A 26,223-nucleotide genomic window follows, 5' to 3' on the forward strand; every position below is an offset into this window, starting at 1 on the left:
CTTTTGTGCTCTCCGGCTGCATAAAGCTAGCAAGTCGGAGAGCACAGCAAAATCGCATGAGGTTTCTCATTGCTGATTGACCGTTGCGTGCAGAGCTCTTCATTGTTGAAGCTCTCTGAGACTCGTTCGTGTTCTGTCCGTCGTTAACATTTGAAAAGAGCAAATTGGCTGTGCTCTTTAACATCTGCACATGGCGTTTTGTTGTTGTTAAACGCTTGACTACAGTTGCATGCCAACAGCAACAATTTCCTTTATAGCGGCAGACGCCAGCGCAGCAGCAGCAGCGGCAGCGGCACAGCTAGCATGAAGCTTTCTCAACTCCTGCCATACAGTTGCAATCAACTCGCTTACATGCTTGATGTTGTTGTTGTAGCTGTTATTGTTGTTGTGTTTGCTTTCAAGTTGTTCGCCGTTGTTGTTGCTATTAGCCTCAAGTGGCGCGCACAAACAAAGTCATCGTTGTTTTTGCTTCCCCTGCCCGCCCTCATTTTATATACATACATACATACATACACAAACACACATACTATATAGATACATATGTATGTATATATAACGTGTATATTTAAGGCGGCAAGACCAACTTGCTCACGCGACGCAGCTGGCTGCCTTTCGGTCTGTTCCAATAAGACGCAAACACCGCTGCCGTCGCCGCTGGCGTCGCCACAACTGGCGTCTTAGCTGCCGCTCTGCTCTGTTTCTGCTCGTGCTCCGGCAGTGCCTTGTTTATGCTCAGCGCCTGGCTATGACTGGCCCCTGGCCTGGTCTCGCCTGCCAGTTTCAGTTTCGCATCGCATTTAGTTGGGCTCACAACAAACGCAGCCAAAGTCGAGGCGAAAGACAACGAACGAATTAAAAAACGAACGCGAATCGGCGTGCCGCGATAAGTTTCAGCAACATAGCAACATTTAATTAATTCATAAAATTATTGAAATATTTTAAGCTCATTTAATTCAATTTAACACAAAGTAATGGACTCCCAGAAGTAACGTTTTAATAAAAGTGCAAAACAGCTACAGAAACTGCGACGACTACGTTAATTTTAATTATGCAAATTGTTGGGCTTAGGTCTAAAAAACAATATTCGGTGTATTTGTGAGAGTATCCCACACTTTGCTGACCAGGCGTCTCAGACAGAGGCAAGGAAAAACAAGGAACAACATAAACCGCTAAACATTTTCTGTTTCCCAACCCAACAAGATATGCGCTCTGTGCAACCCCCAGTTCGAGTTCTAATGAAATTTATGAAATTTGTGAAATGTTGAAAAAAAATTCCAATCCTACTTAAGCACATTTGAGCCTTTTAAGCCGTTTAGGCAGACCAGACAAGAAGGACCCCTTAAGTTTTTTGTGCTAAAGCTGTGAGTTGAGGGAGGTAATGAAGCACTGAAAAAGTCTTGGTACAGTAAAATTTTACAATGGGGCAGAACTTTAAGGAAATATATTGAAAAATTATTATTTTCTTAATTTAATTATTACTATTTTTAAAATAAACAAGTATATTCTTTTACCCTTTTTGTGTAGGTTATACTTATAGTAAAGTAGATTAAATATGAAATTGATATTAGTATATCCCTCTACATAGGTCTAACAGATATAAAGCTTTGCCTTTTGTTTAATGTTCGGTTTTAAAATATTGTAATGGGACTGTTTTAATTGTTTATTTATTTGAGCTGTTAAAAAGTTATATAAACCTTATATACCATTTTTACTTGTTTCTAGAATACTGTTCACAGGGTAAATAACGTCTTTACGGTAGACTTTTAAAGAACAAAACATTTAGTAAAAAGATATTCAGTATATTTTTAAAATTCGTTATATTATGACAATATTCATATTTTACTTATCTTAGACTCATACATTTTCAACAGAGACTTTCGAATATTTTTAAATACTTTTAAGCCAGAAATTTAAGATAATAATATACTATATTGTAAGTTTAGTCTGAAATTTTGATTCAAGATTTGCAAAAGGATTCACACTGTTATTAATTGAATAAATTCAATTTTCTTACGAAACGAGAAATAATACTTGTTGTAATGATCGTTTCGTAGCCAACAGGCCTTACTCCCCACAAACGTTCAGTGAGCTTAAAGCTTCTTCTAATGGTGCTCTTTTCTAGGATACACGTGCTTGTGTTTCATTGTCGCTCTCTTATCTAGCTCTTGTCTAGCCCATCGAACCATACGAAACACCTGAGTGTTAAAACGGCCGCAGCGGCCGACCAATTGCCACTCTTCGGCAATGCACGTGTAACTTCTGCTATTTAGTTCTCTCGCGCTCTCTTTCTCTTACGCTTGCTCTCACTGTTTGCGCCTCTGTACCTCTGTGTGTTTGTATGAATGTGTTTCGCTCACGTAAAAGCGCAGCGCAGTGTTTCCATACATTTTTGACACTTGTGACATTTTTGACACACAAATCAATTGTTACGTGAATTTTCAGCGCGTCGGGCAGCAGCAGCAGCGACGGGTAATTTATTTGTAAAAATTGCCATTGATTGGAATAAATAAATTTGTGTAATACTGTGAATTACAATGGCTGAGAGGCCTTTTACTGTTTTTTTTTTTGTGAAAATTAGAGATAACTTTTGGCTTGTCTCAAAACGTTGCCTACTTTCGTGCGCTGCTCGTGTGACATAATTTTTGAAATGTAAATTTCACGGCAAATTGTTTAAATCTCTCGTTGATTCGTTAACGCTAAAATATAGGCGTCTATTTCATATGCCTTCAATATGAACATTTTTTAACATTTGAGTGGATTTGCTTGGCACTAGTTCTTAAGGATGACATTTCTATCTGTTATTTGTTCACTGAACACACACACTGAACATATATATATATATATATATATATATATATATATATATATATATATATATATATATATATATATATATATATATATATATATATATATATATATATATATATATATATATATATATATATATATATATATATATATTTATATGTAAAGGCATACACGTATTCGTATAGTGGCTACAAACACATGCTTATTTCATCGTGTGTGCAAATCGATTTCTGTTTCCGGCATTTTTCACGTGGTTGCTGCCGCTGCGGCCCTAATCATGCCTTTCGTCCATCCACCCGTCGACGGGTACGTCCGTCCAGTTGTTCGTTCGTTTGTTATTACCATTACCGCAATGTTTAGCTTGCCTTTTCGTGCACTTTTACCATTTGAGTTTTGTATCGTTGTCTAACGATTTTTCCTCACACACATACAACAACCACACATTGCAAGGCATCGTGAAATACTGTGGGAAGGAATTGGAAAGCCGATTTGTTGTGCTAAAGTAATCATGAAGCAGTAGCTACCGCACTCTATGGCAAACGCGGCCAGTTGCCGTTTGATTTGCTGCGCGACTTTTTGGCTGTTTTCAGTCAGCTGCTGATTTTCACGGCCTATGTGTCGTATGCGCAATATTTTCTCAAGGCGCATACACACAGAATTCAAAGAAAATTGCCTTGCTTTCAGTTGAGACACTTGGATGCAGCCTTTTACTTTCACACAATTTTCAAAGACTGTGCAATGAAATAAAATATAAATAAACCGGGCATATATTTTAATTTAAAATGCCAATAATTGTTGTTAAATGTTAATTCTACAAAATCGAACGAGTGTTTGAAATCAAAAAATAAGTGTTCATAATGGCAGTAGATTCCATAATCAATAATTTGAAGAAATAATTAAACATAACTAATAAAGGATAATAATTCTAAAGCTAAATATGTTTAGGTGAAGTGAAAACCATTTAATAATAATAATGTATTAATCGAACTTGGGCAAACACTGCATTTTGTAATTAAATAAAAAAGTTTGCACTTTTATTGAAACGAATTTGCCATAATTACGACTCGCGTGTTGGTCGTGCAGATCGCATATAAAATAAAATAACAAATATAAATATATATTCGACAATTCAATGGTCGCTTGGATTGACTTTAACAAAACAGCGTAGACGAAATACGAATGCAAATTAGATGCAAAATAAATGGGTAAAATGAGGTCAAGTAAATACGATGTAAGTATTAACGGCGATGTGTAATTTAAAGAATTATGTATTTAATATTTTTAACAGTACTTGCAATGGCTTCGAGTTGTAACTAGAGAAACATATTTCCTGTTAGCCTAACGGCTTAAGTTTTTTATAACCTTTACCGGAAGGGTATGTAAGAGGGAGAAAAAAGCATTCTGACCACATAAAGTATATCCTCTATATTATATATTATTAATCGGCATATGGCGAGACGAGTCCATCGCTAGAATATCTAAAACCTAGGTATTTATATTCCCTTAAGCTCTACTCAGATCAAGTTAGAGTAAGTAGAAAAGTATGACTTCATGTACCTGATATGCATACATATTTATGTATATGTTTTATTTTCTATATTTAGTTAAACAAATTCAACAAATTGGACCCATTCCATCTTTTTTTAAATTCAGTATTCACTAAATCAAAGCTTAATTATGCTGATCTCCCTATGAATATTATAAAAGTCGTAGATAATTCTCTGGCGTGTGATATTCCTCACTCTATTACCCTTTATTTTAAAATACATATGGTTTGGTTGAAATCATTTATTTTAAATGAAATGTTGGCAATTTGTTGCGCACTAATCCTGATGCTTGCACCTAATGGCTTAAACATTTACGAGAACTCGAATTAATTGACATGCAATTTGTTTTCATTACATACACATTATGCTTGTAAGCAAATTCGTATTTTTGCTAAAATTGCATTACACGTAACGCACTCGATTCATGCTCAAGAGCCACTAATCTCAATGGCTTAAACTTTATCATATTATTTGAAGGTCAAATTCTAGGAGGCGTAAGCCAAAGGAAAAAATTTACATAATCACTTAAGCCATGGCCCACATTTTAAGTGATTATCTTAGCGGCAGCGGGGCACATAAATTAAAGCAAAAATGGAAAAGTGCAGCGCACAACTTGAGTGCAAAGACAACACATACGTGTACAGAACAGACGGTGCTTCAACGGCAAACGGACGGACGGGCGGGCAGACTGGCCGACAAGCAGATTGCCCAGCTGCCGCTGCCCTTAATCTTGAATTACAAATCGAGTGCAATTATCTGGGACTGCAATGAGTTTTGGCTTGGAGATCGGCAGCCGGAAGGCTGCAGTCGGCATGCGGACGGGCGCGCAATTTGTTTTCACACTTTACGACACGAGATTTGCATGGCGAGCAGAGTTGAGCCGAGTTGAGTAGAGCGGCCAGAAATCAATGTGTTCGATAAGCGCCAGGGCGAGCTGGTGCTGGTGCTGGTGCCGGTGCTGGTCTATGAGGTAGGCCTAGGGCCCGCTTCCAATTGCATTTGCATGTGCTGGCTTTTGGCTTGCGTGTCGCAGCCAGTTTGTCAGTCCGCCAGTTTGCCAGATTGCCGGCTAACCAATTGGAAACGAGCTTTGCACACGAGCTGCTGGAGCTGGGCATTAGCTACCGTGTGGGCCGCTGTGTTGCCAGCTGCTGCGCGCCTTTAAATTTCACATTTAATTGATTTGTCAACACACAGATATCTGACGGCGCCGTTGCCGTTGCCTTTGCCGCCGTCGTTGCCATCGTAGCTTCCTGGACGGGGACTCTAAGCCGCTTAGTTGACTGGTCGGCTGTTGGGAAGCGGCTTAAGTGAAGTCTTGTGTTTTGCTGCTCTAAGCGCACGAGTTATGCTGAATAAATTTGTGGCTTTAGTTGGAAAATGGAAAGTGGAGGCCAGTCAGAATTTGAAGCTGCCACATCAAAGGTTGCAAATGCAACAATCATCAATCAAAAACAGTGGCACTGCTGAAGAGGCCTGGCAAAAGGCGCACAAAAGATTTGCTGCCATTGTTCAAGCTGCCATCAGTACGATTCCTAACAGCCCCAGTAGCCAACTCAATCCTCAGCAGGAGCAGCCACTGCAACAAATTTGCAAGCTCATTGCGCGCTCTGCCGTGGGCGATAATGGCCCGGCTCAGATTTATCTTCGACTCTTTCCTCTGCCACTTCCTTGGGCCCATTCTCAGCTGCTTCCTTTGTCCATCTGCATTCTGCAGTCTGTGTGGGCGCGTTACGTGCCTTGAGTGTTGAACGGTGCCTGCTGGAGTTTTGAGTTCCCATGCGAACTCTCTCGTACAGTGGAGAAATGTAAAGATGCATTAATATTCTCCCGAAGGAATGCATTAAGTGGGGAATTCATGTTCTCACACAAAAACTGCGAGGAACTGCGAACGCGGAAAATCTCTTTTTGCAGCAGTTTAAATGGTTATTAATTATTACACTTAATATTGGAATCCAATTTTATCAATTTTATTACAAAATGGAAAACTCCTCAAGCACAATTGTATTAAATTAAATACAAATTTTTTCAATGAAATGTACATCAAACGTTTCGTATGATTGGGCGCGTTCAGCAGGTCGTAGCATTTGCGATTTGTGATTTTTGATTATCGATTTTGATTTGTCTCTGCCGACCGCTTGTGATGACTGTTTTAATCAAATATTCTCATTCTAGTATTTTTGGTCAAAAAGACACAGCTTGGGTCCCCAGCAAGCCATTTTATATCGAAAATCGAAAAATCGTAATCAAGTAATTATAATATTTCCCCGATTTGTGTTTTGTGATTTCGATTTACATTTTATTTATCCGAATCACAAATCACAGCGATCGATAAGAGTAATCTGTAATTATCGATTACAAATCGCAAACCGCTACGACCTGCTGAACGCGCCCATTGATTGTTTCATTAGTAGCCATAGGGAATGTAGAGGGAATATTGAAACCAAATTGAGTTCAGTTCTTAGGCTGAGCCGAAAACAAGGTTAGTTTTGAATGCATGCATTGACTCACATAATAGAGGCTGGCATTCTTTCGATAGAAAGGAAGCGCTCTCGAGCGAAAAAGTTGTTGCTTCCCACAAAATTTGGATGCAGATTTTTCGAGCAGTGTACAGAAATAAAATCACTTGACATTGAGATTAGATTTAGTATTGCAGGCATATTGAAGGCATATAGCACAAGGGGTGTTATGCGAACTGAATTCCCCATCTGTTTGTCCGCCTATCCGACCAAGATCTCCCGAGCAAGGATACACAACTGAACTGTCTTATTCATAGGCAGATAAAATCGATGGCAAACCTTATTACGTTAATCCGATAACAATACGATAGCGTAACTGAATTGATTCTCTATGTTCTAGAGTTTTACAAAAGTCGGCTTTTTTGATAGAATTGTCAAAATCCTGCAATTGGTTAGGCATGTATTGTTAATTCTTGATTGCATTTAAATTAAGGTTGAACCTATTTATTATCCCGACATTTATTTGGGTTCCACTTCTTCATTTCTTTCCATTGTGCATGCCAGGCACTCATTGGCTTTTTTATGCAACCTATGTATGTGTGCATGGAATTATGTTGTCTGGTGTTGAGCTTTTGTCTTACAGATGTCGGATAGCGCGTGGGCTGTGGGTTTTATTAATTGTGTGCGAATATGTGCACAATTTGTCAATACTATGTTGCAGACACAACCACTCGCACTCCCTATGTCTCGCTCCGATCCAACAAACAATCCACGTTCCAACCGTTTGCATAAGTGATTTGTGATTTATGAACTCACCATAATTTCCATGCATATTTAATACGATGTGGCGCATGGGCGGACGGACAGGCTAGTTCTTTAACTGCCTATCTGTGACTGCCGCTGCCTCCGGTTCGCCTATTTGCTAATTCTTTTCCACCACGTATATACGTACAAATGCTTTACGACTTTATAATGCCCGCTAATTGGGTCAACGCGGATGACGGAGGCATTGAAGGCGACGACGGCGTTGGCGGCGAATGTTTGAAATTTTTGATAAACGCGTTGTGGCGTTGCCTCCTGACACGACTCATACATATTAATTTTTAAAGGCAGTAGTCCCCAATGGGGTGTTTTACTGTGCCGTCAAGTGTCTAAATGGGTTTTGTGGCTGCCACTGCCATTCGGCCATTCGTGTTGACAGTTGCCAGTTGGCAACTAGTGAGTGGCCTAGTTTGGTTTGTTTACGGCTTTTGCTTCTGGGTGAAGGGGCTCCTCGGAACTAACTACCTCTAATTTTTGGCTACCCACAAGCAAACCGATTCGTGTTCTTCTTTCGTAGTGTCAATGCTTTCGATCTGAATCTATGAGTATCAAAAGGGAGTATCTAAAGGGTAGGAAAAACTCCTATATCTAACAGATACATTTATGAATTTATATGTTTGAGGAATATTCCGCGGAGAATGTATATTCCAATTCGCAAAAGAATTGCTTCCGTTACGTGGAATTTCTTAATTGCCTGAAAAATATAATCTTACTTCGATCAAAAGCAAATAGGAGTCGTTAGATCTACATAAAAAGCTTCTCATTATTAAGAGGAAGCAACCTGGAGAGCCCGTAAATTGTGAGCTCCTCCCTTCTACAGTCACCGATCAAAGTTATAGAAAGCGAAAACTCGACAATTTTTATTACTTTGTTGACTGCTTAGCCGGGAAAGTAAGTAATCCAATTACTGCACACATGTGCGGCTATCGCATAAATAAGACGTGCAGACAGTCGGCCGGCCATGGCGGCAGTTCCAGTTCCAGCTCAGCTTCAGCGTTCGCTTGAGCTTCGGATCCATCCCCTGGATGGAATCGTGGTGGGGTAAGTTGCATAAACATGCTCGATTGGGGCCGAGGTGGCCAGCTAGGCGGCCAGTGAGGAAGTAAGTCAGTCAGGCCAATGACGGACTGGCAAGCATTTAAAATATGCTGCATTAATATGCCGATAAATTTTGAACAAATCGAGTGGGCAACGAGGCATGAATCTTTACGAGGATTAGAGGGGCAGCAGGGGGCAGCGTAACAACAACTCAATTAGATGACAGCCGCGTTGCGTTGAAATTAAATGCCGTAAAATATTTGTATGCCTCAGTGACGACGACATCGGCAACAGCAGCAGCAACAGCAACAGCAGCGACTACAGACGGGTGGCAAGCAACGACTTTGCAACTTTGTCGCGCCTCCATTCAATTCCTCATTTGTGTGCATTGTGTCAATGTCAGCGTCTGTGACTGGAAGTGTGATTGCGACTGCGACTGCGGCTTCAGCTGCCACGTCTGCGTCTGCGTCTGCGTGCGTGTCAGCAATTTGACAGACATTCATCAACGGCTGCCGCGTTTGTTTGGCAAGTGTCCAAGTCCAAGTACATGGAATACTGAAGCGCATGCGTGCCACCGACCGTTCGTACCATCGTCAGTCCGTTCTTGCAACTCCCTGCCTGTCACTGGCCGTCTGTCGCATACTCAATCATTTCGCAGTTGTCATAGCTTGTGCCGTCGGATGCCGTTTGGGCCGTTGTTGGGCGCTTTGGGGCCTCAGAGTCTTGGAGTCTTGGAGTCATGGGGCTTCGGGGCAGCGAGGCGTGTATGCTCGTGCGCATAATTGATTTTGCCTGCTGCGCGCCTTTTGTGGCACGTTTTATCTGTTACTCCTTTTGTTGTCATATTAATGTCAAAAAATTGCACTTGATCATGAATTGCGTGTTTGCTGGCACTTTGCGCCCTGCGCTGCGCAGCGCTTCTCACGCTACGCGCATTGCCGTGGGCCGCCGTTGCTGCAACTAAAGGGCCTCCAGGCCCAGGCCCGACCAGTGTGGGAAAGTGTCGGTGTTGGGTTTTGGGTGAAAGGATGAGCAGATGCTGATGTGTGGGCGTGCTAGGCTCACCAACAAGATAATGGGGAGCTAGTGTTGCCATAGGCATTCGCTTGGAGGTACATTCTGAATATTTGATCAGATCGGGCTACGATTTTCATTAACCGTACGAACAGAAAAAATTTGGAATTTATCTTTAAAAATCTATAATTAAAAGTTGTATCTGGTAGTCGTAATAATTAACTAAAAAAAATTGAATATTAAAGTTGAGAAAAAGATTAAAATTTAATATGGAATATAGTACATTTAACTTTTTGCCTATTAAGTTTAATATGGTTCCACATTAAATGTTAAAGTCAGTGAATATTTGAACAGGTAATTGATTATGTTGTTTATATTTGGAAATATGTAAATATATGAATATTTACGACTTGCGACTTTTTTTTTGAGTATACATACATACATATGTATAGATAGCATATTGCAATACTGCTCATGCATGGGCAAGTGGCTTGGTTATGTATCAACTCACTTTTACCCTTAATTCATATACTTAATTACATTAAATTCAAGTACATACATTTATCTATATCTATATCCACAAATTTTCAATGGGATTAAGATCCGGACTCTGGGCGGGCGTGTCAATGACTTTGGTGCAATTTTATAGCAGCCAAGTGCGACACAGGAGCGATTTGTGCTTCGGATCATTATCCTGGTACAACTTGTATTTGAATTTGCTGCTGTTTTCTGGATCAACGAAACCAAAACTGCGCGCGCTTCTTGATAATTCATTTTTTAAAATGTCCAAATAAAATTCCTTTGTCATAATCTCCTCAAATATGCGCAGCTCTCCAACGCCTTCGGACGAAATACAGCCCCACACCATGACTGGAAGTTTGCCAAACTTCACAGTAGGCACTATGTTTTTGGCCTGGAGGGCTGTATTTGGTTTCTGCCAAACTTTGCTGGGCCCATCATGATAGTACATCATGATCTTGGTCTCGTCACAAAAAATTACATCATTCCAGTACTCCTGGGTTTGGTTAACATTAAAAATTGCAAAATTCAACCTCTTCTCAATATTAGGAGCAGACAGACGGCTTCTTTCTTGCTACATGCGATGAGTACTTGTTGCGATTGAGTACTCTTCTGATTGTTTCATGGCACACGGTCTTATTGCAGTCATTGCTAATATTATTGGCCAACTCCCTGAGGCTTGTTTGCGGTTCATTTTTAATACTTTTTAATATTTTTGAGCAATCCCGCTGAGAAAGCTTTGGGGGTCTGCCTTGAGAGCTGTTATCTCCAGCCTGTTCTCTTTTTCGGCGCGGTTTATGATATTATAAACTGTTCTAAGCTTAATTTGAAAGGTTTCCGCCAATTCTTTGGGCGTTTTTCCCTTGTTATAATGAAAAAACACTAACTGAATCAAATTATCATCTGTGCGTTTGCCAGGCATTGCAAAAATCCTCAAAGTAACTGATTTGTGACCGAACTGACGCAATTTTTATAAGGAATGAGTGCAAGGAAGACTAGAAAAACAATGTGATAGGTCGTTTTTGATTTGGCTGTCCCGTTACTTTTTCTATGGTCTTCTTTCAACCAGTGTTTACATTTTACAAAAAAAAAAATTAATTGACAGTGTCGTAAATGTCGTTTTGTTTTCTTCATTTTTTTTACGTTTTTAATGGAAATTCGTCTCTTTTTTTTTGACATACTCATGGCTAATACATATCTTAATAATAATTGATAAGCAAAATATTCCCAAATAATGCCATTATTTATAAATTTAATATTAAAGTTAAAATTTGGTGACAAATTTCATTTTGCAAACTATTAGTTGACAGACTGTACGTCAAAAGTAAGACGATAATAATTCGCACTGAAAGAAAGCGTCGAGTTAGTGTTAGTTAGTTCTTAAAGTGTTGAACGAAGTGTGTCTGTCTACCATTCGTTCGAATGCTATATCGGCTACCCTCGTTCAATTATGAGGAAAATGCGTTGATTGTTGAACTGACAGCACTATTTAATAGCAAATAGGATGATTCGTCCACAAGAAGAAAACTGTATATTGAAATCTGAAATGTCCTCAAAGTACTGAGTGCCAACTAAAAGGCTGTGTAGCACACCCGATCACCTAGTATATCTATAATTACCTAAATCTCCAGCCCAAGTACTGCTCAGCAAGTAGTTCGAATATTATCTTGTAAATAACAGTGCACCCGTCAAACGCAAATTGCGCCCATTTCTGACCCATTACCAACACTCAGCAAGTTGGGTCTAATGAGGTGCTTCGAGCCGAGCGACAGCGACAGTTCGACGCGCACGCCAATGCGATGCGAAGTGAGATGCGATGACAATGGCTGATAATGAAAACTGTTGGCAACGCTGCAGTGGATTGAAAGAAGAGGGTGGGGGAGGAACGGTGAGGGGTACAAACTACATGTTGGCGGCAGCCAGCCAACCAGTTGTCATCGTCATCGCCGTAGTGCTGCCTGCCATTTACAGTTAGAACTGCAATTCAATGTCAATGCAATGCGCGGGTGTCGCCTTCGCCATCGGGTTCATGACTTGGCAACGTCGCGTCGTCGCCGCTGCGCTTTGGTTGCGTATAAATTTCTAATAATTATTGGCGTCTAAATGTTTTTTGTAATTGCATGCAACATGTTACATGGGCGATTGTGCGCCTTCATTGTTGCAGTTGTTGTTGTTATTGTGACTGCTGTCTCTCATACAATTAAATGAAGCAATTAAATGCCAATTTATTAGACAGTTTTACGCTTTGCCGTGCCATATAACAGGTACTTAGCCTAAGTGCAGGTATAGGAAATATCTGTCGTGTTTTTATACCCTGTACCCAAAGGGTGAAAGGGTATACTAGTTTCCATTTGGAAATTGAATGAGAACTAAGAACAATATGTGATGAAGGAGGAGGTAAGATAACAAGGCTTTGAAGTGTAGGTCTAAAAACAGAAAATATTTCTAAAATTAAAAAAATTATATTCATACAAGTATTTATAAAAAACAAGGTCCTCAACGACTCAATCCGCTTTTCTATATTGTCCAAAGCATAAAAGGGCATAGCATGATAAGATTTGATATTTTGGAAATGAATTACTAAACAATATGGAACTAAACCTAATCCATCTCATGCCAATGAAATTCTAATTAAATTAGGACTAAAATTGTATTGTTGACAAAACAAATATTTAAAGTAATATGATAAAATGATTAATGATTTCATCGCATCTTATATTTTTTTCTATAAAAAATAACTAAAGAAGCAATTATTAATACAGAAGATAGAAATAAAAAAGTTAAAACAATACTTATTAAATTTGAAGAAGCAACTTCGCACTCAATAAAATAAACAAAATCATTTAATAAAAAAATATACTTAAAAATCATGAAAAACTAATCAAAATTAAGTTAACGAATCTAATTCCACAAATTGATGAATAATTCGACTTCGATTAATACTCTGTCCAATTATATTCTTCCATAAATGCGTTCAAATACGCCTTGGTTTAGAACAGCAAAGTTTTTCTTTCAGTGCTTGTCTGTAAACGGATTGTCGTTTCTCCACATGTCAACAGTGTTGGATAATCCACTAAAACATGTTGTAATAGTTGCAGCAGTACCAGCGCCGACATTATAATTACGAAGTTATCGCAAGCTAATAAAAATTGCAAACACATTTGCATTACATGATTTTGATTGCACATTACAACAAACATTATCGAACGTGTCGATACAAATTTTGAATTTATTTCCATGATATTGCGCAGTGCGTATTCGCACGAGGCGCATTTGAAGCATTTTAAAGCACTTCAATGCTCTAAGATCGGATTCAGTCGCTACTGGTGATGGGTGTGTCATCGAAGGGCCATTAAGCAAAGCTAATTAATTAGTATTGTACATTGAATGCGAAACGTGCTGGTGTCGTGATTCCCGGTATGACACCCGACATGAGACGCAAACTAGACCTGTGCTTACAATGAGTTATGGATCTAAATATAGCCGCCGTATACACTTCAAAGGGCGTACATGAGAGCTGTACCCTAGCATTCAAGTGTTGCTTTCTAAATTTGAAAAGCAGGCAATATGCCTGATTCTGCAACTGCGGCTTAAAAGGCCAACAGCAGGTCTCGCGGCCTCAAGTTCTAAGCTAACAAGTGCTCTACAATCAGTACGGCTTTTGTGTGCAACTTCGTAGCTTATTTCACAGGCCTTTGACTTAAGTAACTTCTTCTTTCTTTTACAAGTAAGTATATCCCCACTTTTCAGCTCGCAGTTTCTCCCTTCCCAGAGGCATTGCGCCCACTCTAAACATTCTATTGATTTTTTGTTGGCCATTGCTTCACAGTTTATTTATTTTTTGTCGCATTGCGGCTGCCACATAAATTGAGGCTCAAATGTTACGCAGGCCATCAAAGAACTTATTTCTCGTATCTGCTCATGAGAACAAATTTTTAGTAACTGAGTACGTATGAGTATGTATGCGCTTGACAGATTTTCGATTGCCTTAAATACTTTTGGGCATTAGTCATTGTCTGGCATCAAATCGTTAGTGGATTTTTTTATTGCTATCGAATAATTTAAATAAATCGGAATTTGTTTTGAACGAACCCCATAAGTATTGATAAGTAGAATAATAGAAAACAAGAGAGAACGCTACAGTCGAGCAAGCCTGACAGTAAAATAGCCTGTACTCTCCACAAAAAAAGAAAATTTAAAAAAAAAATTTTAAAAATTAAATTATTAAGCAAATTAATTAATTAATTAAGTATTAAAGTAAATTAGAAGATATGTTTTTGTTCAGTTTTAACAGCACACTTGTACATTTACATCACGTACCTATGCGTGTTTATATGCGTGTATGTATGCAGCACAAAGTTGAACCAAAGCAGCAACAACAACAACAGCTGCGGGCAGCGCTGCCGGCAGAGCTGCAGGCAGCGCATGAGCAGCGATTTTATTTATGGCTATAACTTTCTTCACAATTGACCTATCATGATGAAACTTGGCACACGGACACATTAGTACTAGCTGGATGTACCTACCAAAATTAATTTCAAAATTCCAAGAATTACGGAATTTATAAACAAAGTGGGGGGAGTGGGGGGTGTATCAGAATAAAAAAATAAACTTGACCTGCCTAGGACTTAGGGGAACCTGGTTATTCTAGCTCTTGTACGTCCTGAGATCCTTACGCTCATACAGACAGACGGACATAGTTATATCGACTCGTCTTGTCATCCTGATCAATAATATATATACTTTGTGGGGTCTGCCACGCCTCCTTCTGTGTGTTACATACATGCGCACAAAACTAGTATAGCCTTTCACCCTTTGGGTACAGGCTATAATAATATTACGAAATTATTTTAATCTCTGAGGAATAGGCATATGTATATTTATATATAATATAATATTTTCACTTCATAGCCAGAGTAAACTAAGTAATCATTTTTAATTCACTTTTCTAAAAGTTCATCTAAAAGTTGATTATTTGATAATAACATTAGAAAAGAACATCTTTTATTTTGTATAATAGTAAAGTCAAAACATTAATTAAGTTAGAAAATCTAATATATTCAAATTAATGACCTAAACATACTACATATTAAGTAAAGTGTATGTAAATGGCAGAAGCAGGCATTGGAAACCCATGTTATGTGCCCAGATGTGATCAGCATAACGAAACGAATCGATATGGGCATGTTAGACTGACGGACATATAACTTTCGTATAAACACCGAGAACTTTTGATCGATAACTGCTAGATACGCTTAACTTTGCGAGCAGTCTTGCCTTATTCATATGAAGACCAGGTTTATTACAAACCATATTATTTTATATAGCACACTTTTCGTATTTATGAGTTTTTCATTATGACTAGACATAATCAAAATCGGTTTACTATATCATGAGGCTTTCATAGACATGATCGGTGCAAAAATCACAACTAGTACAAACAACTGTTTTGATTATTTCGATATCAGAACCAAATGGTTTATTTATTTAAACTGAAGCTGAATTAATATCGGTGAACTATAATATACCATATAGCTGCCATATACTCGTTGTAATCGTAAATGGTTGGTGTGATAAAGTTTACAGGGAATGCAAGAATAAGGCTTTATTATTATGTTTTTTTTCTTTCTTTTCTTTTTTAATTTTACATGTTATACCATTAATTTGGTGAAATTGTAATGTAAAAATACTTTACATCATAGAATGACAGAAATACAAATTTATTTGTTTTATTTATTCATAGCACATAAACATTTCAAAGCCCTAGATTTGTAATTTATGTACATATTTCTTTATATCTTGGTCGAATGACTGACAATTTCCACAATTAAATCCACAAAACATGTATAACAAGCTTGACCTAGTGCTCTACTTTTGACCATCAATGCAAAAGAAGGCAGTCAGGCATCAACAAGAACTAAACCAAGTCCAAGCCCCTTTCTGTAAAGGTAACTGACAGCTCTTTCCGAATTGCATTTTCTTTTCTATAAAAGTAATTGACAGCTCTTTCCAAATGGAATACTCTAGTTTGCAAATGACTTACATACTTGTGGCTCCTTTACATTGTTATAAAAGTACAATTAGTTTATGTCAGCTACTCCCTGCCAAATGCTGGTAACAATTAAGAAATTCCTAGCCGACAACGCAGCCACAACAAAAACCACAACTACGCGTACACCACAACTAGCAACGTTTAATAATTTTTATCACATACATTTTTTATCGCAAATATCACAACTTCATCAGCAATCACAACGACGGCCAACAAGCAACCACGACAATTAGCCATAAAATTAGCTGCAAGTTGGCAAAAGGAATGCGGTGGCAAGCACAGCAGCGGCAACATCGCCAACCATAGCAGCAGCCGAGCCAGCGAAGGCGCCGCAGTGGCAAATTGAAAACAATTTAAGTTATTTGCATATAAATGCAACTTAAGACGATGGCAGCGCAGCTGCCTGTCACGCATGTTGCTGACTGGACATGTTGCTAGCTGCACATGTTTCTAGGCAATGTTGCTGGGTGCTGGTTGCCGTTAGGGTGTTGATACTAAAACAGGGGCCCCTGTACTTCGTTTATCAAAATTGCATTGCCATAAAAGTGGCGTGTTGGTGGAATGCTATCGATGAATCAATGGATATTGCTAGATTGACTTTTTATGATCCTTACTTCATATATAGTATTACCACCGATATTGCAGAAAGGCACTTGGCAACAAATATAATTGAGTAGACCTTAAGGGGCAATCGGCCCCTTTCCACATGCATTCACGATCAATATTTTTTGATTATGTCATCGAGTATCTTTACATTACTGAGAACACGATCATCAAGTAAATACTATTCATATCATGTCAGATGTCGATGTCAATATTTAATACGAACATTAATAACAATGTAATGTCAATATTTAGTACATTGGGTAAAGTAAATTTGTCCTAAAATAAAAATCAAACATCAGTATTGCTGTTAGAGGAAAGTTTTTGATATTCACGGATATATTTTACATAATTAATTCATAAGTATGTGTTAATGAGTTCAATCAAAGAAAAAGCCTATTATGAACAAGAATTTCGCTATCAAATCTATCAATTTTCTTGAGTAAAGTCTGTTAAGTTTGACAATTCTGAAAGAACTCTTAATTCAAACACGTGTGTGTATGCGTCTGGATTCGTAAAACTCTTTACTAATTACACAAAAATACTTTTCTTTTAAATGTAATTTTTAATGAAAGGTGTTTGAATACAACTACAATAGGGTAAAGAGAAGTTCCATTAAAAAAACATCCAAGTTGCCCTTTCCGGAGCTAGAAGAACCTGAATACCAAGTTTGGTTACTATACTCGGCTAGTATAACCTTTCTGCGGTATAGAGTATAAAACTACTAAACACTCATTTTTTTTTAACAAGTAAAAAAAAAAATAAGTGAATACCCCCAGTTAGTAATTATGTGTCCGTACGCCAAGTTTCACTATGATATACCGATTTAACAAGAAGTTATAGCCATAAATATATTTGCTGCTCCAGCGCTGCTCAAGCGCTGCTCAAGCGCTGTCCGCGGCTGTTGTTGATGCTGGTGCTTTGGTTGACTGCGAACATGCTTACACAGACACGAATATACGAGCATAAGCATACATACACTCACATAGACGCAATAGCTTTGTATATGTGCAATTATACACCCTTTACGTGAGTTCGAATACCAAAAGAGGTAAAATCGATCATTTTTTTTTTTATTTCTCTTACTTTTTTAATTTCTATAATTATTCTAAACATATGTACAGAGTATTTCAAAGTCGGGACACCCGACTTTAGCTTTTTTGCTTGTTTCCTAATTAATTTAACTTTAAAAAGATGAAAAATTCTGTGCTATGTTTTTGGGGCCAACTTGATGCGGAAGTTGGTCTGGATTGCACAATAGATTTGCGTTGATTTACCCAAGCAAAATATCCATCTGGCATTTGCAATCACTCTGGCAATTTGGAAAATCCAACCCGCAGCAGACACACTCAGCTTCACATACATATTAAATCAGCCATAAAATGGCACGTGGCGCTAACCGCATTCACACAAAAAGAAAGAGAAAAACACTTGCAACACATGCCGTAAAAAATGTTGAAAACATTTATAAAAATTGGACGTAGTAGAAATATTTCTACAAAAGTTCAAACTACATTTCACGCTTAATTTCGTTTGACAACAGACGGTAAATAAAAAAGCAATTGAAAAATAAAAATGTTTACACATTTTTGTCCGGGCCGCCGTGTTAATTTGAGCCATAATTGCGGGTGGTTGGCAAGCTGGTGGTCGGCGGTGGTTGGTGGTGCGGGGTAGGATTGGAGCGGCGTCAACTAGTTATGACAGCAATGACAGCTGCTACGTTGCCAAGGCATTTGAATAATTTGCAATTAAAAGCTCCACGCGACTTGCAATTAAGCGAACGACGAAGCTTGAACCCAATTTTTTTATTTTGGCCACCGTGGCGGATGTGTGGTGTTTGATTTGTTTATATTCGAACTCGCGCTTTTCATAGCCGTTGCAAGTGTTGTTGTGCTGTTGTTAACTGGTTTAAGCCGTCCAGGTAGCGTAAGTCAACAAAATGCACACAGCCGCTCGCTTTAAGAACTCAATGTTAATGTCCATCAGCTGTCCACGCCGCTTTCATCTCTTGAAGTTGATGAAGACAGCAGTCGGCTGGAAATAACACCCAACTGTGTTTCCAATTAAACGCCACTTCAAGCGCTGTGCAAACATGGCAACTATATCTGTTAGAGCTCCGCAACAGCAACAACGACAGCACTCTGTACAGTTATCTTGTCAAGTGGTGGTCGACAAGACGCCTAAGAAGCATAAAAATTGAGCTTGAATGCTTATGCTGGACATAGATGCAGAGGTGTGGGAATCTGCTATTTCAAAGATACTCACTCGAAGGCATTTCAAAGGACTCAGACATGTAGATACCATATATCGAACTGCCATTGAAGTTAGTCCTAAACTTTGGGCTTAAGATTGTGAATCTTAGTCGGGAGAAGAGGCCATATTCCAACTGCGCAAATATATTTTTACACATCTTTTAAAATTTCTTAGTAAATTCTATTCTATCTATAAAGATAACATCATCCCAAAGTGGTTCTCGGAGAAGTTGGTTAAGGCAATCCTTTTAACCATTTCATGTGGCTTAGGTTGCGATTGGTGAATTGTTCTTGGACGGTCCTGATAAACTTATAATCCTTAACGTCGACATTTAAGTTTGTATATATAAGTCAAGATCGACCACCTTCTTAACAATTCTTCATTAGAAAATCTTAGAGTCATAAGAAATATTATATATTATATGAACATACTTTTCAAGGGTCCATAATTTTTGGGTCGCGGATTATGATTATGTGAACCTGATATAGTATGTATAATTTATATTGCTACATATCAGTCATGAACATGACAACCAGATGACGATTCTTGAGCTTTGATTTGTCACAGTAGGTGTAGATAAAAATGCATTTAATTTAAATATACAATGTTTATGTTTGAATTCTTTGAATTATTTTTTATTGATAAGAGAGTATTATGAACTTTTATAGAACTTTTTACATGTCGGACAACTGTATCAATTGGTCGGTTTTCTTTGTTGACGATTATTAATTCTCTTGGTTTTTAAAAGCCATTTTCAATCAGCAATTGAGTTCCAAATCGTTTCTACAAAAGCTATATTATATAATAGTCTGGCATGCTTCTGTAGAAAGTTTCAAGTGAAGGTTTCATAAATCTACTAAAATCTTGCACAATTCTGTCCCCGTTTTGATTTATTAATTTATTTTAATAGAAGTATAATTGATTTACATATAAGGCAAGAAATGTGGTTTTAATCCGTTCAGAAAACCGGCAGTGGTGCCGACCCTCCTGGTCCTGAGTTCTCCTTACTACTCAATACGTGCTTGTATGTATTATGTGTATTACTTTAACTGTGGCCTAAAGCCCAAGCTTTGAGTCAGTGTGCAGAGATAGCTTTTCTACCCACTTTCACTTACGGGCTGGTTACATAACGCCAAGGTCACAGCTGCCTATTCGCTCCGGACTCGGAGCCGACAACCTATTTGGAAAATGATAAACACTGCAACTTTTACAAATTCTTTGTCGTTTTTCGCAATGGTTGAGTTTTCCCCTGCTTCACAGTACAGCTGTTTCGCAATTGATTTTTCTGCCTGTTTTGTGTGCGGGCTCTTTTATTTCTGTTCAAGTCTTACTTTTTGAAATTTTTTGTGCTGGTCAGTGTTAAATTTATATGCCGACTGACATTGTGAGTCTGCCTTTAACGTATTGCATAATAAATTTGAGTTAATTTACAGTCAGGAATTTATCTCATTGCACTCTTCTCTTTATTTTTTAGGAAACTAAGCCGCGTCAAAAGCCGGACAAAAAAGATTATTTATGCTTTGGTGCTCCAATATTTTGCCATAATTGTTTCGCTTGTGTTTATGACTTACTTACTGAATAGTTGAAAGCCTGTCAAGATGAAATACTTTGAGCATTTTTTGGTTGGTGCCTCGGGGAATCCCAACCGAAGTTGTAATTTCCTTATATCACTACAAACTGATTTACTACTACTACTAAAATATCGGGGACTCCCAACCGACGTTGTAATTTTCATACATCACTGCCTACTGATTGCTAAAATATTTACAACTGTTAAAAATTATCCAGTGAAATTAAATAATATTATCGTCCCGATTTTTGGATTTTTTATTTTCGCATTTAAATGTATTTTTTTACTAATACTTGAAATTTGATTTCAGGTTACCACAGCTTACGGTCTATGCCAAGATTATTTACCTCCTGATGGTAAGTATTCATATCTCTTTTAGAAACTGTCTTCAAATCTTCATTGGAGTAGGCTATAGCTATAAATTCTTTCGGATGACGTATCAGAATAAAACAAACCGGCACAAAAGCATCAACAGAAAGCTGAGTGAAAAATTACAGAAGCTATCATCCGGAGTTTGGTAACCCCGGTGTTACATACATTCGCACTAAACTAGTATACCCTATTACGCTTTGAGTATAGGGTATAGAAGCGAGAAAATGAACGGGTATTTGGAAACGTGTTTGATAATGAGTTATTTTGTTAATAAAAGTATTGTATTGCATAGTACTTATATCTTATGGTTTGCGCTGGCATATAAATTTTCCAGAATACAATTTTAAAAACATTATCGGCAATCAAGCCGCACCCAACCCAAGTGGGAAGAGAACAAGCCTATAGAAATTTGTCAATGGAAAAGTATGCCAAATATTTTATCTCATCTCAAGGTAAGACCGTCCCAAAATCAAACTTGTGACTTTAACAAAAGTATTACATGTACTGATAAATTGACAGTCGGCAAATATTTGCGAAATTCATAAAATAAACAGCGGAAATTTTAAGTAAATAATTATTAAAAATGCCAACATCTGCACGCTAATTAAATTATACTGTTTCTCTTTTTTCATCCCTGCCAGCCCCTACACCTGTTTGTTTTTGTTTTGTTTTATTGCCGGGCTTTTACCTTTAATTTATTTTACAATCGTTTGTAAGTGTCGCTCCGTGTTTGTGTGTGTGTGTGCATATCTGTTGGCAATGTCCCCAAATAAATAACTGGAATGTCTAAAATTCTTGAGGCATGAAACAACTGCTGACTTAATAAGCGACGTGTGTACAAGTTCCGTTTTGCAGTAATATTTTATGCATTTACGATATTTATTGTCTGAGTGCCTTCTGATTAGTATTTATTTGTTTACTTCCTCGGCTGGGCTTTAAATGAACTTAAATAATTCTGCCATGCGCTGGCAGAAATCAGTCTGCCTTTCTGACTCCCTGACTTAGACTCTCTCGCAGTCTAGCTCCGACTTGGCTAAAATATTCCAACGCTTGAAGTGTTTTCCGTATTGCCACCTAAGTATATTTCAAGTATTTTGCTGCCGTAGGCGTTATTTGTTTTGAATACTTGTATCTGTGAAATGCTTGAGCTACTGTGCCACTTGAGGTGCCCAGACATGCAAATAGCTTGGGTTATTTTGGCAATTAGGATTAGTAGCATAAACTTGATTTGGAATAGGAATTGTGTTAAAAATAAAATAAGATTATATATAGCACCTATTTCTATTCGTTTTCTTAATTGCAAATAAACAATTATTGTGTTCAAAAGATGATGAATTCGATTCACACAAAGCAACAATTTGGAACTATCTATTATCAATGTTAAATATTAGGTTAGTTCGAAATTGAAAAATTTAATTGTAATTCCTAAGTCGACTTCACTTTAAAAATCCCTTTGTTTTTATTGTGAATTAGTATTTATTCATATTGAATGGTAAATAAATTCAGAGACCAAATGCTTAATTATTGGAGAATCCACATTTAGTTGCTTTTGCTCCGTTAGTATCTTCGTCTGTTGTTTGCTAGTCGAAGGGGACGCTTGGCAGGTAATACTTAAAAAGTATTAAACAATGTATTTATCTTCATGGAAAAATCTGCTCTCCCCCAAAATTGAAAATATTTAACAGATACTTTTGTGTTTTGTATAAAAAACAATAATATTTCTAGTCCTGGTGTGGTTTCCATACTCACCTACATACACAAACCAATTAAATATTACAAGCGCATGCAATCCCGAATGAAGCTTAATTCAACTTTATTTTTAAAATGTTTAGTTGAATGTTTAGAAACAGTTTAATTAGAAATGTGCATTTAATTTAATGGCCCACTAGTATGCACAATTCTACTAATACTCTGATTTTAATCACTCCATTCTTCATATATTGTCAATCTCAGTTTTACTTCAACCATGATCCTCACTTCTCTCATGACGAGCTGAAATACAACTGATTAGCATTGACAAGGCCATAGGTTATTTATATGGTTTAGTTATGTCGCGTTTGTACTTAATAATAAGTACAGGCACTTTTCTTTTGTATGCTACGATAACTTTAATAAGCCTAATGCATTTTCGGGCCAGTCAAGAGCCTAATTATGTGTGTTGTGTGCAAATGGTTAATAATAGAGTATTGTGGAAATTATAGCGTTACTCAGATTTATTAAATTAACCAAAAAGTTTGTGTGGTCTAAGAATGTGACGTTTTAGTTGTTTTTTTTTTTTTTGCAAATAATTCATTGTCCAATAAATTCCAAAAGATATGTCTATCCGATGATATAATGACAGATTTCACAAATATATCCATCACGATATTAATGTCTATTCTCTACTAGGTTTATTAAAATAATAAGGTAAAACTATTTACCATTTGCAATATATATATAAAACCATTAACAAATCGGTCGTATATAACATAGACATGATGGAAAAAAACCCTACATTTGAGTAGCTTGTTGATTTTTGAATACATTTTTTATTAAGATAAATTTATAAAAAAAAAGGCAATGATTTCTCTTAAGGTCGTGATCGCTCAACACAAGTTCTCTATGTTGACAAAAAGTTGAACGTTGTATAAAATTCTAATTGAGTTATTTTTAAGATGATAATAATATGAATAGGTAGCTTACGTGTGAAGAACATTTGAAGTTCTATGCACTTTTAACACCAAAATAAAGTATTGTACAAGTAAGACACAACCTTTCCCCTGCAAAGGGTCAAGAATACTGCAGTCAATTGGTACGGGACTAAAGCATTTTATTGCACAAATCATGCACTTCTGATTGAAAGTAAATTATATAGTTTTAATATGCAAATTGATTAGCACGCCTTAAATACCACTCCAAACTTAGATCAAACCCTGCCAGAAGATAGCAGATAGCAACTATTGTGGCAGACCACTTCAGATCTTTCCACTGCATTGCCTTGGGTTGCACCAATTTGGACATCGAGCGCCGAGGTGTTGGCTTTAATCGGAGCACTGAAAATGTTGACTCCATGCAGAAAGTTCTCACTTTGCGTTGTCCAAGAACATTTTTGAAAATTTCAGTTCCATTAATTCCATTAGTTGTGATATCTTTAGATGGTTTCATTGCCGCTCTGACTAGCGATGCGCCTAAAACAAGTATGAATAGGCTAAGCCTCATGTTCAACTATAAGCAATCTAGACTAACTCAATATCTCCCACAATCTGCTTCTTTTATAGACTTGTAATCACCGTTGGAACCACTAATTAATTCATTGTTAAATTATATTGCATAGCCTGGGTAATTAATCTAACATTATTTACAAGTACATTACATTATGTGTAGTTTCTCCAATTCGAGCTTATCTGGAAAATAGGTCAAAACCTTAATTGTATGTTATTATATATGTAGTACTCGTAGATCGAACGCAATGTGGCCTTTAGTAATAACCCAAACGTTATTGTTGATAAATAGCAACAAAAACTTTTCTTGGCAGACGATATACTCATATGGTACTAGGTATGTACTATATGTACCAGGTATGCCAAAGCTATATTCTTAATACTAACATTGGGGTGGTTCACTTTTTATGTGGCAGATCGAAAACATTCGTAATTTTATCTCTCGCACTACTTTAATACTCATAGCCCTTAAGTTAGCACAAGCTCCCCAGCTTATATAGTACATAAGTATTACATCTACGATTCCGATTCCTAGCTTCATATGGATTTTACCTTGTGTTATCTATTCCCACTTTAATACTTGAAGGATTCAGTCCTTTCACTTCGTAACACCTCTACATGCATGTGAGGATTGTCACTACTGGTATGGTTATACTTCGGCACTGATTAATCGTATATTTTAACGGTATTCTACACATTTACAGCTATGTGACAAAGCCTCACTCGTATTGCATATTTGTCTTCATAGTTGGAATGTTTCAGTGTTTGTTTGCCTTGTTTAACGCGATCTTTACGAAATAATAGTTTGACTGGCTCATTAGCTGTTTTTGGCTAATTTCTTCTAAAGTAAATGCCTTGAATTACTGTTCATGAGAACGGTATTTTATTTATGGAGTCACGATTTTGAGCCAACAATCACAAAAATAATTGTTTTTTCAACGCATATTTTTGTGACTATTCGTGGGGGAATTTTTATTTGGATTTATTGACGTGTTGTTTGTCTCGTGATAAAAAAAACGTGCGAGTCGATAATGAAAACTATTGCAAAAAAAAAAAAACACGTGTTTTTGTGATCTTTAGAACGAGCTGTTTCGATCCATAAATGTCTGATTAAAATTTAGTTTTGAAATTAAAAGTCATTATGCGTGGCCGATAAACTGGGCCTACAAAACAGGCGCCAGGTACACTGAGACTCCATCCCAGAACTTATCTACTTGACCAATAAATACTACAACAAAAACGACTAGACAACCGGCCCAGGCCTAGAGAGGCCCAAACCCGATGTATTTTGTCTTATGTATGCGTGTCTTATCAAGCGTCTAATGATGGCCATGATATGATATGAATTCTGTGCTGTGTGCTGTCATAAATTTATTGTTTTTATTTTTGGTGCGATTTCTTTGGAAATCGACACAAACAACACAAGCAGCACAGCCCGTTTGTGTTTTATGGTTGATATGTGCGCATTGGCTAAAGCTAATTAAAAAAAAGAAGCAACGGCGGGTACTTCGATTGTAGAATAGTTTTGAGCCCTAAAAGGCTTTTGTTGTACAACGCTTTTCCGGCTTTCATGACGATTTCCGCTCGTGCCTTTCCACTCCCCTTGCTTTCATTAAATGTACCATTTCCAATGCACCGCTATTGACTTTGCTAATGTCTGCGCAAATATTGCAGTTTTCTGTGTGGTCTCGACACCGCCGCCGACGGCCAAAGCCGCGGCAGCAGTTGCGTTTCAGTGGACTTGACAGCACAGTGTCCCATACGGTCTGATATCACTACACACCTAATTCTGTTTTTACACGGTTTTGACTTATTCCATTTAGAACGATTCAAAATACCACCACATAAATAAATAAAAACAAACAGCTAGAAATCATTCTTGGATGGGTCGTTACAAAGTATTATACAAAGAGGTAGCAGCAATTGGCCAACAAAGGCTAAGAACAGAGTTCACGGTTAAACG

At 37.5% G+C, this 26,223-nt stretch overlaps 1 protein-coding gene across 2 annotated transcripts in view; it reads left to right on the forward strand.

Annotated features, from left to right (window-relative positions):
* Positions 1–3,915: 3,915 nt before the first annotated feature.
* The window catches only part of LOC115624572 (serine-rich adhesin for platelets), a 90,378-nt gene continuing 68,070 nt past the window's right edge, over positions 3,916–26,223 (forward strand). The window contains exons 1-2 of one of the 2 annotated variants that reach the window (XM_030519301.1): positions 3,916–4,042; positions 20,999–21,044. In XM_030519301.1, coding sequence (XP_030375161.1) covers positions 4,041–4,042; positions 20,999–21,044 — 48 coding nt within the window. In that variant the 5' untranslated portion in view covers positions 3,916–4,040. Of the gene's footprint in view, positions 4,043–20,998; positions 21,045–21,468; positions 21,513–26,223 lie in introns of those variants that run through there. The other variant, XM_030519302.1, reaches the window with a different exon arrangement.

Source organism: Scaptodrosophila lebanonensis, unplaced genomic scaffold (assembly GCF_003285725.1).
Source record: "Scaptodrosophila lebanonensis strain 11010-0011.00,11010-0021.00 unplaced genomic scaffold, SlebRS2 tig00000061-arrow-pilon, whole genome shotgun sequence".
NCBI classification, from domain to species: Eukaryota; Metazoa; Arthropoda; class Insecta; order Diptera; family Drosophilidae; genus Scaptodrosophila; species Scaptodrosophila lebanonensis.